The sequence below is a fragment of the Phyllopteryx taeniolatus genome, chromosome 5 (assembly GCF_024500385.1).
Source record: "Phyllopteryx taeniolatus isolate TA_2022b chromosome 5, UOR_Ptae_1.2, whole genome shotgun sequence".
Classification (NCBI taxonomy): Eukaryota; Metazoa; Chordata; class Actinopteri; order Syngnathiformes; family Syngnathidae; genus Phyllopteryx; species Phyllopteryx taeniolatus.
The window spans coordinates 17,616,803-17,635,431 of NC_084506.1; the positions used below are offsets into that span (position 1 = coordinate 17,616,803).

An 18,629-nucleotide genomic window follows, 5' to 3' on the forward strand; every position below is an offset into this window, starting at 1 on the left:
ACCCAAACTCGGAAGTTGACGAAGCGGCTATTTTGAAACAAAGTTTTTCTTATTATTCCGTTCCTAAACATACAGTATCTCGCTCTGATAAAAATGCTGACGACAACCTTCAGGTGGATTCAAGGATCATGTTTATAGAAGGTGAATATCAACTTCAGGGTTTAAGTGCAGAAGAGAGCAATCGCTCTTACACAGAGAAGTATCATCTGTTATCATTATCTAGTAAATCACTCAATATACAATGTGGAGGGGTGTATGGCCAGGTCAAGAGGAGGATCCTCATGAAGCCTGAGGGACTTGAGCTTAGTTCACAGCCAGTCCCAGCAAAGTGAAGGTGAAGCTAGAAATGCTTATCTAGTAATCATATTCAGCAAATAACACATTTTGGGACTGACACAGCCAAATATCATGCTGTCGGAAACTAATTTTGATGACAGACTGGATGCAAACGTATATAAGCATATATAGTACATAGTGTATATTATATATATATGGCGTTATTGCGTATTTACTCAACTGCGATGCCCTTACAACGCTTTGTAATGGTAATATTTATTCGTGGTGGCAAATTATTTCATGTATGACAGGCAAATAAATGTCACAAAAAGATATTGATCAAATTAATTTCCATTTTAAGTCAGCACCGACAGTCTTATCGTGCACCGAAGCCGGACAACTTCCATGGAGAAAATGTCACCATCATCTGATTAGTATCGTTTTGCAAATTGACCACACACATGCAGCTACACCGTGTCAGAATTGGCGTCACTTTGACGCCTGTGTGAGCGCGTGTGTGTGTGTTCGTGAGCGGGTGTACTGAAGCTGTGCATTCAATGTGTAAGTCACATAAAAATAACTTGAACATGTCTATATAGCCTGGATACCCTTTGTGGCCGTGTACTGATGTGCGTTGCTACTATTTTTCTGTGACGTAAGCATGAATGAGACATAATTCAGGATTACTTCTCACGCACTACTAAAACCTGTGTGAGAGCCTTTCAGTTGTGGTGAAAACATTTGAGATATGTTTGTGAGAGCATTTCAGTTGTGTATATGAAAGCATTTTAATAGTAGTGTGAGATTGTTTCAGTAGTGTGTGAGTGTTTCAGTTGTGGTGAAAACATTTGAGTTGTGTTCGCGAGAGCATTTCAGTTGTGTATATGAAAGCATTTTAATAGTGGTGTGAGAGTGTTTCAGTAGTGTGTGTGAAAGCGTTTCAGTTGTGGTGAAAACATTTGAGTTATGTTTGTGACAGGATTTCAGTTGTGTATATGAGAGTGTTTCAGTAGTGTGTGTGTGAGAGTGTTCTAGTAGTGTGTGAGTGTTTTAGTTGTGGTGAAAACATTTGAGTTGTGTTTGCGAGAGCATTTCAGTTGTGTATAAGAGCATTTCAGAATTGTGTGAGAGTGTTTCCTGAGTGTATGACATGACAGCATTTCAGTAGTGTGTGTGAGGATTTCAGTTGTGGTGAAAACATTTGAGTTGTGTTTGTGAGAGCATTTCAGTTGCGTATACAGTATGAGACTTTTTCAGTAGAGGGAGAGAGCATTTCGGGGAGTGTGTGCATCTGAGAGCATTTCAGTAGTGAGTGTGAGTGTTTCATTAGTGCATGAGAGCATTTCAGTAGTGTGTGTGAGAGCCTTTCAGTTGTGGTGAAAACATTTGAGTTGTGTTTATAAGAGCATTTCAGTTGATATATGAGAGTGTTTCAGTAGTGTATGAGATCATTTCAGTTATGTTATATGAGAGCCTTTCAGTAGCAAGTGTGTTCCGTAACTTTTTAAAGGTTTACACAGAAACAATGACTGTGTCCTTTTCAGCAACTTTCACTTTGCGTTCCCTGTTAGGCTGTTTTTTTTCATCAGCTTTTCCCCGAATTGTATGAACAGCCCAGTCCAAGAGGAATAGAAGTATGTGCTCCACAATTTGGACAACAAAGATCTGACTTACTTCCTCTGTCTGAAGCCTGTCAATCAAAAGCAGCACTCTGAACTCTGTGCTTTTTTTATTCCGGCTGTCAGGCAGGAGTCGATCGTTCATTAGAGACAAATGGCCACGATGTTGCGCAGAGGTGTGAGCAAAAGGAACGAGGTGCAGCCAGAGGCTACGTCATAGGTTAGAAAAAGTGGCTGTCAATTAAGAATTTATTTCTGTACAATTTTACTCGAGAGAGACTGGTGAAAACATTGTACTGTCCTTCACCATCAAACAACGGAGATATTATTGTGATTATTCTGCACCAAAATTATATATCATTATCATACCTCCCATGTTTTTATCCTTCTACATTTCTCAAATCAATTCAAACCATTCAAACTTGTAAATATTCACCAAATTCCCAAATTAAAAGATATTTTATACACACCACTCAAACTTCCAAATATTCAAAACATTTTGGCAAACCGGCGTTATACTTTTCACATTTCAAAAATTCTCAGTTTTCTTACAATGTCGCATTTCTGTAATAAAATACCAAAATTAAGACCATATTTCACGTATTTACAGAAACTCCCTACACATTTCTCAATCAATTTAAATCATCCCAACTTCCAAATAACAAAATTCAAGACATCCAGGCTTGTACTTTTTTTTACACTCCAAACATTCACAGTTTTCCCACAATTTCATATTTTCACAATGCATTTCAAAATTTAGAGACATTTACATATTTCCATCCTTCCTAAACATCCGTTGACCAACTCAAACTATTTCAATTTCAAAATGTTCAGTTTATTCAGGACATCTACTTGATAGGATTACCAAATTTCCAATAAAATTCCCATATTAAGAGATATTTTACATACTGTATTTCAGTCCTGATTCCACATTTCTCTACCAATACAAACCATTCCACTTGAAACTGTGCATCGTATTCAGGATATTTAAGGAACTATTTATAAAATGTTCAAATTCTGACATTTTTACAATAAAAGACCCAAACAGAGATATTTTACGTATTTGCAGAACTTCAACATTTCTCGACCGATTAAAAACATTTCACTTTCAAAACTTTCAGCTCATTCAGGACATCTATGTAGCTCTTTACAACGATCCCCAAATAACCACATTTTCACAAACAAATTCCCAAAATTAAGAGATATTTTACATTTACCTCCTTCCATATTTCTTGACAGATTCAAACCATTCTAACTTCAAGTTGTGCATTCTAAATTTCAACAATTCAATTAATTTTACAGCATTTCGTTTCAGTGTCACCTCTGTTTCGACAGAAATTGCATTTTCAAGTTAAAATGACACCGTTAACGCTGAATGCTTAAAGCACTGTTTTCAAGGATATCATGAATATATTGAAATTCTATTGTCTGTGCATGTGTATGCATGTGTGTGCATGTGTGTGTGTGTGTATGTGTGATGCCCCAGACGACCGATGACGAAGTAGTGACGTATCAGCGAGATGAGTCACACTGCAACGTCCCGAGTGACGCTCTTTCCCGTCCTCCGGCCAGCACCTGGTCACCTCACACATCTCGTCTGCAGACTTGCTATATTCTCGGACACACAGTCTATTATTGTCTGCTCCAGCAGCACAGGACATGACACATGAAGTACTCAATGCCACAGTTTTAGAATGAATGGTCCACTTTCAGCCATGAAGTCAAACCACAATACATGATGATGAGAGTCAAAACATTGCACAACTGTCAAAAAAAAAAAAAAAAGTTCCGGCATTACCAGATAACTAGCAACCCGTTACTGCTCAGTGACTGTTTTTTTTTTTTGTCAATGTCTTTATGTCTCAAAAGTGTTCTCTGTCAATTGACTGTCTGTTGTCGTAAATGAGCGGCTCCAACTATTCTGTTTTTTGGACATACTTGGCAAATAAAGATGATTCTGATTCTGATTTTTGATTTATTTATTTTTTAAATGTTAAAGACACTGTAGAGTGAATGCAAAGATTTGTTTCTAAATGAATTATACATGTTCGGAGATACTGTAATTGCTGAAAATGTGTTGATTGGGACTTAAGGCTGGCATGGTCGCTTTAGAGTGCCTCGTTGTTGGCCATAAGTGCATACACATCATGCAAAGAAAGGCGTAAGAGCGAGGAGAGGGTTTTTGACAGCCTGTATGTGGACCAGGACTTCGGGCTGGCATGGCTGCTTTAGAGCGCCTCATTGTTGCGGTGTGGAAAAGCCTCACGACGACCCGGTAGAATATATTCCAGCCACCAGAGGCTTTAAGATGATTTATTTTCAGGGTTCAAACGTGGTTACTGTATGTATAGGCAAAAAATGCTGCACAAAGTAGCCTCCAGTTTCCAGGTCTTAGTAGTGGTTTTGGTTTGACAGTTGACAGTCTAGCAGGGTGTGGTTTCAGGGCATTCAACAGACACACGCACAGCATTTTAGAGCAGAGAACATCATGAAACCTTAGAATCGGCCATTTACTATGTAGAGGGCAAACTTGTGATGTGTTGACTGAGAAATATGCAGATGATTCCCCCCCCCCCCCCCCCCCAAGCATGTTAGTGTGTAACATCCACTATCCGCTCCATCTGCTTCTATTTTTCCTGAGTTACAAATGAGGAAGCATGCATAATGGCTCACGGGTTGCCTGGCAACTCTACGTCTCTCATCACCAGTCAGCGGTTATGCTGCAATTGTCAGTCATACTTTGACATGTGCATTCAGAAATTGAAAGGTTCATCCCAGTTTTGGGGCAGCAGGGTGTAATAGTTCGAATCTGGGCTGCAGCCTTCCTATGTGGAGTTCATGTTCTCCCCATGCTTTCTGTGGGTATTCCGTTTTCCTCCCACATTCCAAAACATCCATGTTGAACAAATTTTTATCGCGGCCAAAAAGTAGTTATGTTTTCCCTCAGTGGGCCGTTATGAGTGTTAAACCATATAAATGAATAATCCCATCATATTATTACAAATACACAACATATTGATGGATAACTAGTTTTGAAATCAGAACCTAATGAAAACTGTTGAACAATCATTCATTTTGTTTCAAAAGCGGGACTTGCTATTAAAAAAGCTTGTAATTCTCAATGTTAATAAAGGTTAAGACAATTTACAATTTTTGTTTTGTAGCAAGAAACACAAAGTCAACGCACATGATTTGCTTTCGCGGGCCGCATTAAATTATGTTGCAGGCCGGATCCGGCCCCCGGGCCTCGAGTTTGACATCACCACTAAATTGTCCATACGCGTGACTGTGAGTGTAAATGATTATCTACATCTGCCCTCCGATTGGCTGCCAACCAGTTCAAGGGTGTACACCGCAGATTGACAGCTAATCCGCAACACTAATGAGGGCAAGCGCTCCACAGAAAATGATTAGATGGATCTCAGGTTGAAACACGTTTGAAGCAGAACCGCTACCTGTCTTTGACGTACATCTATAACTGAACTACGCGACCCTCTACCTTACCTGGAAAGGTGAGGTGTCACCATTTTAAGCCACGAGAGAGACACACCTAAAGATTTTGAGCTGATTAAATTACTCTCTGGCATTTCAAAAAAGAGAACTGAGCATGTTTGGCCGTAGTTGCGCTAGGCTTAGTGTAAATACCGCTCATCAAACAGGAGGCGTTTAAAAGGCAGCAGCCGCCTCACGTTTAATTTTTCGCATGCCACATGACGATTGCTTGCGGTGAAGCGCAACACTGTTGCCTTCTGGCGTAGACGGACATCTTGCCATCATAAATTGTTCATTAATGCTACAAATTTAACATAATTAACGAATAAAACAGTTATTAGTTTGTCTTATTATGAACTATGTAACAAGTATAAAACTAGGTTGATCACTTAATATTATCATGTAAAAATAACACACCTGTCTTAAATTTATCGACATAGAGACAAGAGCGTGCGAAAAGAAGTCATCAGTGTCAATACTAAATAAAACAAAATAAACTACTTCAACTTTCGTAAGTGACAACGTGGAGGGCGACACCACTCTTACTGCTTACTTCACCTAACGACCTGTAGATGGTCTTCTTAGTGTCGTGTCGCAGAAAAAAATAAAACAATAATAAAAAAGGACAAATCACAGCATAGGTGCACAGTTAATCCTGACAGAATTTACATCTTGCAAACATCTCTGGTCACTTCATTCATAACTCAATTTCTGCACTTTTACTGTGAAAGTCTAAAGAAAAAAAAGAAAGCCTCCCAATTGCAAACAAGCTCTAATTGGCAAATAACAGACGTTCAAGTTAAATTGTAGACTTAAGTTAAAGTGATTCATGGTCCATGCCTGGCAACTCAGACTGTATTTTTAAGACTAGTAATTGTACAATAATAAAGAGCCTCCCAGTAACCCACGCATGATTCTTCAAAGTCCAGAGACTCATTTATGAGCAGTGGCACAGCAAGCCCGACTACAATGAAGAGTTTAGAGGGAGAAAATAAATGAGTGCTGCAAACGTGTCCAAAATATGCTAAGACAAACAGAAACTTGCTGCGGTCATGCACGACAAAGCCAACTCAGCCCAATGGTGAGGTGCCTACTCTAAAAATAAGTTATTCAAATAAATTTTATGGTCCAACTAAATACCCCATGTCCATGAAATAGAGAAGTCGCTGTAACTGAAGGCAATCCTGTCTTCCGAGCAAGGCACCGTCGATGGCAGAGATAAGCCGACTTGCTGTGGGGGGGAGGAAAGGTAAACACCCACAAAGATTAGACGAGGGACACGCTCAGTAAAAAACAGTAAAAATACAGCTGTGTCCTTTCCTCCACTAAACAGAATGATCTACAGACTTTCAGATTTCTTTTTAGCGTCAAGCCAAAAGCTGCTCAGTAGGTCATGTAGCAATGGTTACTAACACAAGAGTACATGGCAAGTGAAAGCTAGCCTGATCTTATCTGGAGCGTGCAAGAAGTGCCAGTGCTTGCGGGCTTCCTCCCAAACTTTGAGGCCTTCGTGGGTGTGGTTCCGGGTGTGGAAAGGACGCATACGTTATCAGACACAGCAGAGCTGGTTTGGGTCAGGTGACCGTGCAGTTAAAAGATTTACTCGTGTTCAGATCACCTTTTGGAATCTTTTTTATTTTTTATTTTATTATTATTATTATTCAAATCGATGCAGTGAAGCACTGAAGCGAAGACTTGTGCTGGTCATGTTTGTAGGCCCGATGCAGTAAGTGCTATTAGGGAGGATTCATTAGTTTCCACAGAGATAGAGGCTCAAAGGCCACAAAAGTAATTTTCCCCAGGTGGGTGTGAGTCACACAGAGGAAGTTCCACACAGGATGGGCATCATCATCATCAGTCATCAGAACGGCCCTGCTTTGCTATGAAGGACATGGTTCATCGTCTGGGGGAAATAAGGGTAGAAGTATGAGCTGTATGTGTTGTGCGACACCAAGACTTTGAGAAGTTGACAACCGAGTGAGGACCAAGACCAAGGACGTATGAGACCAAGTCAAGATCAAGACCGAGGATTTGAGACCAAATCAAGACCAAGACCTTAAAGATTTGAGATCAAGTCAAAGCCAAGATCTTGGCAATATGGGACTGAGCCAAGACCAAGACAGTTGAGATCAAATCAAGCCCAAAACCTTCCAGAATTGAGACCAAGTCAAGATCGGGGAGATATGAGACCAAGTCAAGACTTAGACTTTAAGTAGTCAGATACATGACCAATTTGAAATACAATCAATTCCGTGACAAGACAAGTCTTGAAATCGGTCGCAAGATTAAGACTAACAGCACTAGTGTTAAGGATACAAAAGCAGTACCTTTGAGTGTCACCTGAGGAACAACCCATTGTATGTGTATGGTGATTTACATTATTCTGACTGGAAATGGAAGACAAAGTCCAGACAAAGTCTTTGAGAAGTTGTGACCCAATCAAGACCAAGACTTTAAAATGTCCCGTATTTTGCCAAACCCAGTTTTTCTAGTATTTGGGATGTATAATATTGTCCCTAAGGTGCCTCAGTAAACATGTGAAATATGAATTAAAATCGTCCATGCAATCATGAGTTCCACACGTTTTTCTGGCGAGAGGCCTGAAATCAGGTCATTCGAACTTCTCGAGCTTATCTACATTACTAGTGAAGATTGCCACCTGCCTTTACGGTCCCGAGCCGGCGGGGTCAACATAACAAGAGTGTGCTCTCACAAGCGGGTCTTCTACAAGAAGGCAACCAATCAGAGGAAAGGGGACGGTCTTAGCCAAATATGGACAAAGCAGATACAAAACTGGGTCAAACAGAAGTAGCTGTCAGAGGGGCCTTTTCTGGACACTCATTATGACAAAACCAAGTTGTTGTTGTTTTTTTTATTAAATTGACATTTTTATACTAAATCCATGTTAGAGAGTCACTCTATGGAGGTCTAAATAGTCAAAATCTGGGACTTTTAAGGAGAGGAAAACAAGTCAAGACCACAACCTATTAATTTTGATACCAAGTCAAGATCAAGACTTCAAGGAGTTGACCAAGACTGAAAAAATACAACAAAAAGTCAAGACCACAATTGATCTTGAGTACTACAGCACGAGCGTTAAGGGCACGAAAGCAGTACCTTTGAGGGTGCCACCTGAGGTATAAACCACTGTATCACTAAGTGCATGGTGGTTTACCTTTTTCTGACATTGTAGAGGAGGATTCATCCCCAATAAACAGGCCTGTAAAAACTTTGCAGTGAATGAGTTAATGTGTCTGTAGGCAATGAAAAGAAGAACCGCCAGTTCTTGCCTGTGTCAGATTACATGAGGTGATAAAAGCAGATTATTTTTCAAGAAAGGGAAGGATGAACAGAAACCTTAAATCAACGTCACATGTACCATTTGAAGAGCAGAGATGAGGACAAACACCAAGGCAGACTGTATTCATTCAGTCTATTGGTCAAAGATGTCACAACAAGTACCCTCACTCATCACAACACTTAATTCCATTGAGAGCCTTTTTCTGCCCTCATGTTGTCCTTTTGCCTCGTCAATGTTTGCCCTGCATGCCGATCCGCTTGGAAAAATGTGACTGTTACCCTTTGCAGTTGCATTCCCCCCTGCTCATGGGTGTGTCTGCGAAGCCACGGAAAAGCCTCTACACTAGCCAACATCTTCAAGAGTGTCAACAATGATTCACTTTGAGCACATTTCCAAGAGGTTTCACCTGTCACTTCAGGCAGTCTGTTTGTTCTGGCTAAACATGAGATATTTCAGCTCAAACACATCCTGTGCATGGATGCCAATTTTCATGTTTTAGTCAAGGCTCGACCTTGCTGTTTAAAATTATGATTTGGTTAATCTGGCAATAAAATGATTGTAATGGTTATATGAAGACAAAATAAAATTTCATGAAAAAAAAACTCCAGAAGCAAGTGGTAGCATTTGAGGGGATGCCAAAAAATTTGCAATCTACAAACGTTTGGTGAAAGTGTTTCTTGCAAGAACGTCTGAAAATTCTGTAATGTGCATTGTCACAGGTGAGATGGCATGACTCCTTCTTGTGACTGGCTCCAAGTGAGCCCTTTGATCATTCAGAAGCACCGAAATTGAATTGCTGAATAGACAATATTTCGCCATAATATTCGGGATTTCAAAAATGTTTAGCGGTTCAGAAAAGATCTGATCTCGCTGTCAACTCTCATTTTGCCAACACCTTCTTTTTCCCACCATAACCACAGCTTTAGGAAATCAGAACCTTTTATATACTGTAACTTTTATAGCGCTTTTGTGATTGTGTCCATGGGGAATGTTCTGTTGTTCCACGAAAGGTCAGGTGATGGCGTATTTCATCACAATGTGTCTTTCAAAGGCACACACGTCACTGTATCTCATTGACGACTGATCACGACTCGGCCTGTTTGTAGTGATCAATCATAACCATCCAGACGTTTCCATTGTCCTTGTGTTTACCTTTTTTTTTTTTTTTTTTTTACTTCCCCAGAAGTCCCGATGACCTTGCACGCTCCTCACACGCCGGCATGACGACCACGCCGCTGTGCTGTGACCTGCTTTGATGTACTGCTTTGGTAAAGACGTGCATGAAAATGCTCTCAGCGACACCGTTTGCTGCTGACCCACTGACAGAGTTGGATCAATGCGAATGACACAGAGCAGAGAGACTAAAGAGATTTTCTCCATTGTATCGGTGTCATTTTACAGCGCAGACACGCCGAGGTTGTCAAATCTGCTTCATAACATACAGCCTGGGATTTAGTCTGCTCATTTATTTAATGCTTAGCTGTTGTCAATTGCTACAGACAGGCAAGAGTAGCCAGAGCAGTAGACAATCTAATCAAATGAGGATCAAAGACTGCATTCATTTACATTGCTTACATTAGTTGTTGGAACGGCGTTAATGTACAGCAATTGTGTCATTGCTGTAATTCACCGTGTGTATTGCACATTAATGTACACAGGCCCTAAGGAGAATATTTTTTAGGGTATCCTAGGATTGCCCGACAGGTCTTTTAATTTCATTATTATTATTTTTTTAATCTTATTTCTTTGACACTTCAGCTCGTCAACAGCATTTCCCAACACTCCCATCTGAGGTAATAAAGATAATATCCCTGACCAAATCGTGAACAAATGTGTTAAATGCTCAATAAAACAAAAAATCCATTTACCACATGACATGTCTTAATTTGACTCCGGAGCACACAGTTCTAATCAGACACAAGCAAACAATCATTCACGAACCTACCATAACTATTACTCGGGGAAGGGCGGATTACAACACATCTTCGCCCCTCAACTTTAATGCGCCCACAATGCAAACAGGACATCATATACACACACAACTGTACCTCACTTTGAGTACATCTGGACATTATGTTGCCAGCAATTATAAGATGTGTTGTGTAATGTTTAGCCACAGCATCGAAAGTGGATTTGTGTTTTTGTTTTGACTCCTTCGTACTTAATGGTGCATGCACCGCACAGGGGAGCACAATTTCCCACATTTTCTGCATTTATTCAGCTCTCACAGCAAAATGTTGGTTTTCATTTTAACTGCACGTGCCCGAGGGGTGCGGGTCGAGAGGGGGCCGCCGCGTACTTGCGGAACATAAATTGCAGATGGCGGAGTGTTTGAAAATGACCTAATTATGTTTACTTTGCGCTAATGCGTGTGAGCTGATTCAAACACGAGTGCAGATTTGATGTTTTTGCCTTCACAGTGAAATGTACGAACACAATGATAAAGGCAGATAAAGAGAATCAACAAAAATCATCTGTTTGGCTTTCAATTTCTTGTTCAGAAGTATTATCCCATTATGTTTGGAAATCACGGCAGATGTTTACTGTCTTGGCCTACTCGAGTGAGGTTTATCTAAAGCAAACATGACATTCAACAAATGTGTTCATCATACAGAATGTCTCTATTCTTGTAGTTTTACAATATCTTTTTTCACTATGAACTACTTTATTCTCTTTAATTTTCTCTATTCTTTATTATCTTAATATGACTTTTTTCTTGCAATATTATGATTTTATTTTTGTAGTTTTATGAATTCATTCTTGTAACAATTTTCTCAAATTTTGTATTGTGTTATTATGACTTGTAATCCTATACTTTTAGAACGATATTATTGTAATTACTTTTTTCTCATATTACAGGTTTTTTCTTACAATATTACAATTTTGTTTTTGGGATTTTAAAAAGTAAGTTTTTGGCATTTTATAAAGTACGTTATTTATAAATCCATGATTTTCTTCTCAAAATGTTTTCTTGTAACATCACAATTTTGCTTTCATAGCTTCAAAACGTGCTACTCCTTGTGTGTTAAAGTAGCAGTTGTTTGAAGGTTTATAATTACCATGACATTTATGCTAATATCCACTAGCCTATCTGTGACATTTCGCCATAAACAGCAGCATTAAGATAGCAGATTTTCTTGAAATCTAAGACAAAGTCCAGACAAAGACTTTGAGAAGTTGTGACCAAATCAAGACCAAGACTTTAAATGTCCCATATTTAGGCAAACCAACTTTTTCTAGTATTTGGGATGTGATATTGTCTCTATGGTGCCTCATTAAACATGTGAAATATGAATTAAAATCATCCATGCAATCCTTTGTTCCACACGTTTTTCTGGCGAGAGGCCTGAAATCAGGTCCTATGAACTTCTCAAGCTTATTTACGCCAGTAGCGAAGATCGCCGCCTACCTTTCCCACAAGCGGGTCTTCTACAAGGAGGCAACCAATCAGAGGAAAGGGGGCTGTCTTAGCCAAATATGGACAAAGCAGATACAAAACTGGGTCAAACGGAAGTAGCTGTCAGACGGGCCTTTTCTGGACACTCGTTATGACAAAACCAAGGTGTTTTCTTTTCTTTCTTTTTTTAAATTAAATTGACTTCTCATTTTTTTCTCATATTACATTTGTTTTCCTTGTAACATTACAATTTTGCTTTCATAGCTTTAAAACTTGCTACTCCTTGTGTGTTAAAGTAGCAGTTGTTTGAATGTTTATAATTACCATAACATTGATGCTAATATCCATTAGCCTAGCTATGACATTTTGCCATAAACAGTAGATTTAACACAGCAGATTTTCTTGGGATAAAATTATATGGCTTGGTTGTTTTGGTGTTTAAATATACAGTGTTTAATTCTCTTTTGTTTTATGTGTGAATTTTACAGTGAATTTCAACTGGGAGTGACAAATAAACAACTTGAAGCAAGCACACTTGACCTCTTACTTGGAGAACAGTGTGATCGAAAGTCTTCTTTTCATCTCTTCAAAGTGATGTTATACGATTTCTAGAATGAGAACAGGCGGTAAGGAATACTTTATAGTGTGTTTTAATGTGTGTTTCATAAGACTGTGTTTAAACCATGTGGGAGAGGAAAAATCATTTAGAAAAATGTTTTTATATGGATCCTCTATATTGCAGGTTTTCACCTATTGCGGGTGGGTCAGGAATCTATCTCCTGCGATAAAATGGCGTTCACTGTAATCAACAACAATTGGTGTTTAGCTTTATATTTCTCACTCATACAGTATTATTTCAATAAATCTCAGTAGGTTTTTACTGTCTTGGCATAATCTGGTGAGGTTATCTAAAGCAAACATGACATTTTAAACAAATGTTTTCATCGTGTCACACCAACCTCGGCCCGTGTTTATACTGGCCCTTTAATGGTGTTAAGGTTATAAAGCCAAGCCATTGGAGGTAATGTGAGTAGTGCCCTCCCATAGGTTGGGAGGTTACAAACATAGGCCACCTCTCAATGGGACTTGGCGGAAGCCATCTGCTCCTGTTTATGGTTCATTAACCCTGCTGCCCTGGAAAAACAGGCTGCAGCCCCCCTCCCCCTCACAGCAACAGGTAGAACAGGGCCCGAGCCTCGTCCCGCTATCGCTCGGTGAATAAAAACACAAGTGTCCAAGTGTGCCAACCTGACGTTTACCATAAACAGTCTTACCTGCCCATGAGCCCATATGTGTACTGGGAATCAGCCAGCAGTAACGTGATCTCGCCCCTGTGCATGGACAGGACGCACTCCTCCAGCGCCTACACACACGCGTACAAACACACACACACACACACAGACTACATCAGTGAGTTACCAGACAGCAAGTGGACTAGTAGCTTGCAAATGTTCTCCTGGAATCACCAGAGGAGACAACATTATTTACACTCTGTACTTAAGTAGAAGTACAGCTAGGCCTACTAGTGTAAAATATGACTCTAGTCACAGTAGAAGTATTAATTGAGACACCACTACTTATTAAAAGTTTTTTAAAAGTACAGATTCTGAAATGTACTTAAGTACAAAAGTAAAAAGTAATTTGATATAGACGATACCTGTTTAGATAACTTGGCACAATGGACCAAAAATGCACACGCAATAGTTTCTTCACTTCACTTAGAAGATGATTCAGTTGGCACACCGACTGTGTACTGTTTAACAAATACATTTTGAATTTCAGAATGGACCTGTTAAGCCTGACAACGTCCGACTACACATAATATGACAAAAACCAAAAATAAATACTTCAGTGTTAATATTGACAGCCACTGTTTCAGCGTGCGGCACGGTGGATGACTGGTTAGAGCGTCTGCCTCACAGTTCTGAGGAACACTCCGGTTTCCTCCCACATCCCAAAAACATGCATGGTAGGTTAATTGACGACTCTAAATTACCCGTAGGTGTGGATGTGAGTGTTAATGGTTGTTTGTTTGTTTGTATGTGCCCTGCGATTGGCTGGCAACCAGTTCAAGGTGTACGCCGCCTCCTGCCCGATGATGGCTGGGATAGGCTCCAGCACGCCAGCGACCCTCATGAGGAGAAGCGGCTCAGAAAATGGATGGATGGATGGATGGATGGATGTTTCAGCGTCAATCACAGTGCACATCTACATTAAAAAGCATTCACACTCGCATTCACACTGAAGGACAATTTAGGCTTCAATGAACCTAATATGCTTGATTTTGAAAGTAGGAGGAATTCTGAATACCCTCCCAAACAAAACAAAAAACACGCAGGAAGGCCCAACCTGAGATTCAAACCCAAAAACCTGACGTGCTCAACACTTTATCATTGTGCTGCCCAAACGAACAACAATCAAACATAATGAAGGAAATGTACAGTATATTACCTTTTTTAAAGTGGCAATTAAACAAGTGATATATGTACAATAATACTTTTCAATGCATTCAACTATTTCAGTGTGTGTCCATAAAGGGTTAAAAATTAAATACTGGACTTGTCATTTCTTTTCCATGCTTTGCAAATGAAATGAGTCAGAAAGAACACGCATTTCCCCAAACACACCCAAAGTCTTTTGTAGTCACTTAAGAAGTTGACGCAAACGGATATCATTTCCCTCTAAAATACAAGTCTTTTGAAATTGAAAATGAATTTGTTGAATCAACTGCAAAAACACAATTCCTCTTCTTCAGAAATACCAGTATATCTACCTGAAAGCGACCTCAATATAAATGCGCACGTCAGGATAGCTGACTTTTTGGACTGATTTGCATATCAGCATTTAACAGAGAGATGTGACTCACAACTCGACGTCGTTGTTACCTGGCTCACGTCTCTTTCCCCGATAACAAACACCAGCTTGCAGTCCTTCTCCACCACAGTGCGGTCCTCGAGGACGGCCTGCATCTTCACCGTAACCTGCTGGCCCCAGATGGGCCGAGGGGCCGAGGGGCCGGCGGGCTCCAGCACCTTTTTCCTCAGCAGTCGGTCATCTACATGCGGGAGAGCACAGTGGCGGTGCAATTTTTCCTTCCGTTTTTCCAAATCAAAACTAGTTGTTGATCATGAAACTGATCATCAAAAATGTATGGCCATGTCTGTAATATGATGGGGGTGATTATTAGGAACATATTAGGTACAGGACAAAAAGTGCAACTGCCTTGTAATCTAGCCCCACGTTTAGTCCAAAAACAAACACAGTGCTGCTCAGCTTCTGACTAGCAGTTACGTTCCAGAAAACCCCCGCAATAAATGACATCCGCCAAGTAGTGACCAATTATTTATTATATTTTATAAATGAAAAAGTTTCATACGTGCAATTCAATGCCAACTTTTAATGTTTGAGTTTGTTTGACTTTAGAGAGAAGCAGGTGCTTTATTTGTCCACTGAGGATCACCATCCACACACTCTCCTCAAGCACATGCCAACTGAGGGCGAGTGTGCTCTGTGCTTGAGTGACATGAACAACAGCCCATGCGGACGTGGTGAGAACAGGTGATTATTTTTAAGCATTGTCACATTTCACACGAACAGTCCAGGCAATTAATTGCGGTGATGTTTTTAACTACAGTACTGTATTTGTAGAAAATTAAGCTAAATATTGCTCTTTACTTCCATTTGTTCCTGTCGATATTTTTTTGAGTGTGTGCATTAGCTATCCGTCGGGCTAAGATTGGTATTTGTACATTTATTTAATAAAACTCTGATTCTGGCTTGTGTCATAAACAGTGACATGTCTGTATCCTCAAGCAATTAGGCGAGTTACCAAATGTATGAGTTGAGATTACTCAGTAATATCAGTCCACTTGACCTTATGTGAGTCATTGCTGCCACATTAAAATCATACAGCCAAGCAAACTAACTGTACCAGAGATGTGCAGGTGAGTAAGTGCACTACATTAAACTACAGGTACAAAAAAATATGTGAGCCTCGGTATAGGGAGGGACCACTGTATTAGCATTTTTATAGCAATCAAGAATGACTTGTTTGCATCCTGTATTCCCCAAAAAGAAGACAAATTATTGATGTTGCACTTTGTTAAAAAGAAGCAATTTAAGGGGTTGATGTCGAATTCTAAATCTCATTAAATATCTTCCTGTTCTCACAAAACATAAGGAGTTGGTTTGGCAGTTTCTTAATTATCTTATCTTAATTACTTCATTGAATGTGTACTGAACAGTGACCTTAAAACCGAGGTATGCACTGAACCATGATTTTCAGAGTACTGTTACACTCATAGCGATTATAAATTTACACTACTCAAAAAAAGTTAGGGGTATTCGGCTTTTGGGTGAAATTTCAGGATGAACCTAAATTTCACAGTAACCTTTGCAGGTGAACTTAAATTGACCTTCTCTAAATATCTAACTGTTCAATGTTTCAGTACTAAGGAGCTGAACGGCAAAATTCACAACAGGTGTTTGAGCCATGAAAATGTCCAAGGACATCCACGTCTATGGCTTCCTGTGACTCTTCCAGTATCTCTGTAGCAACTTCCTGATGACAGTCATGGCCTCTTCTGTCTAAGAACATCTCGTTTGAAGGCTCGGAAATGGTGAGGTACTGTTGAGCAATTGTTAGGCGTTGTCTTGGTTTCATGATTTTGAAATGTAAACAGCAAGATGAAGAGGAATGTTTTAATACCAATTCTAACTGAACTAAGAAATTCATTGGTTGATTCCTGGATCAAAGTGTGACAGAATGTCATCGGCAGGTTGCATCAGAAATATAGAGATTGAAAGAGTAACAGAAAGGCAAAGCAGTAGACGTTGGACATTTATTGGTTGAGTCACAGATCAATGCTTAGTGTCATTAGCAGGTTGAAACAGAGGTACAGAGAGACTGGAAGAGTCACAAAAAGACATAGAAGTGACCTCTCTGGAAATTTTCATGGATCAAACACCTGTTTGGAATTTTGCCATTCAGCTCCTGATGAGAGCAGCAAGTTGTGCAAAACGTATTGAAATGTTGAACAGGTGGAGTTTGACACCCCTGATGCTGAATCTTACCTGTTATATGCTTCCAGTCTTCTTTCAGGAACAGTTTCTCGAAAGAGATCATGGTCCACTCCTCCATGGCATATTCCGGAAAAAGACTCTCTGACGAGCTGTCCCTCTCCAGCACATTATCCTCCAAGGACGGTTCTTGGAATCGCACCATCTTCCAGCTGTTTGTCTTCTTCAGTTCTCTCCGTCCTCGGCATTGGGTCTCTTCTCCTTCCCCTTCTGGATGAGAGGAGTTTCTGGTCTCGGAGTTCACCGATGTGACGTCTACTCCAGGGGTCTCACCTTCATCCTTCTTTCTTCTACCCAGCTCCTCCTCCCTTCCCTCCTCAGGCCCACACGGTCCGACCATACCCGCGAGCTCACATGTGGGGTCCCTCACATCAGTGTCCTTGTGCTTCTTACAAGACTCTGGTTCCATTTCCCCTTCAGAGAGCAGTGGACACCATCTGCTCTTGTCTGCGGAATTAGATGATCCTCTCAGGTGTAAGTCAGTCAGTCAGTCGCTGCGCTGTGAACGCCCACTACCACCCAAACATACTAGACTATTACCATGATGTAATAATAATGAAAATACGAGCAATGTTTCATTAAATCCAGTTGGCACCGCATCCCAAAATCCTGGCTCCATCCACGAAAAAAGTAATACGTCCCGCCAAGAGTTGTACACTTCCTGCAGTCGGAGTGCACTTTGACCTCCTCTCGCGCTCTCCTCCCGCCCCGGCCCGGCCACCGACCTCTACATCCACTGGTTACGTGGCAAAGACATGACATAAAAATTATCAACGTAAAGAAACCGTGCAGCACGATAAAACACTCTCGGGCGGCGAGCTAGCGCGGGCACTAATCTGTGGGATTAGAAGAGAAAAACCTAATCTGCCAGAATGCCTGTAAGCTTCTTAATGACTTCACCGTTGTGCCCAATAATGCAGTTTCCATGAATGCGATTGACCAATAAGATGTCAGGAAACCGAAACTAATTTTCCTTTGGAGATCTTTAACATCACTTTTTGAAATTGAAGAGAAAATGAAAAAATTACAGATTACAGACAAATGCGTTTGTGACAGCTAGACACACGTCATCGTCATCTGTTGCAGTTAGACTATGTTTGCTACTTTAAAATGAAGTCATGTTTATACGGGCTCAGGAAATGATGTAGCCTCACGCATAGCATGTTAGCATAAAAATATTCAACAAGAGGGAGTTTGTTCAAGATTGGCACACTGCGACTCCTTCGCCACTTTAATCGCGAGCCAGAATTTTTAGGATCGACGCTCATAACAGCAACCTCTTGCACACTAATTTAAGTGTCGCATTAAAATAAGGGAGAGTGTCATAAATTAAAGTTGTTTTCTGGCTCTCGGCCACTTGTGCTACTTTCAGAACACTGATTTAGTCACACAGTTTTGCACATGGCGTTCCCAGACATGGAATGCTTTTGGAAAAGGTGGACCAGTCATCTTTTTACTGGTTCAA

General features: G+C 40.2%; 1 protein-coding gene across 6 annotated transcripts in view; it reads right to left on the reverse strand.

Moving 5' to 3' along the window:
• Positions 1-18,015, reverse strand: part of fkbp16 (FKBP prolyl isomerase 16) — a 42,060-nt gene extending 24,045 nt beyond the window's left edge. For 5 of the 6 annotated variants that reach the window (XR_009788519.1, XR_009788520.1, XM_061773279.1 and 2 more), the window contains exons 1-3: positions 17,159-18,015; positions 14,971-15,140; positions 13,360-13,448 (exon numbers count right to left, since the gene is read on the reverse strand). Coding sequence is in view for 4 of the 6 variants with exons in the window: in XM_061773279.1 (XP_061629263.1) it covers positions 13,360-13,448; positions 14,971-15,140; positions 17,159-17,573 (674 nt within the window). In the remaining 2 variants the exon portion in view is untranslated. The remainder of the gene's footprint in view (positions 1-13,359; positions 13,449-14,970; positions 15,141-17,158) is intronic. The other variant, XM_061773280.1, reaches the window with a different exon arrangement.
• Between the last annotated feature and the right edge of the window lie 614 nt (positions 18,016-18,629).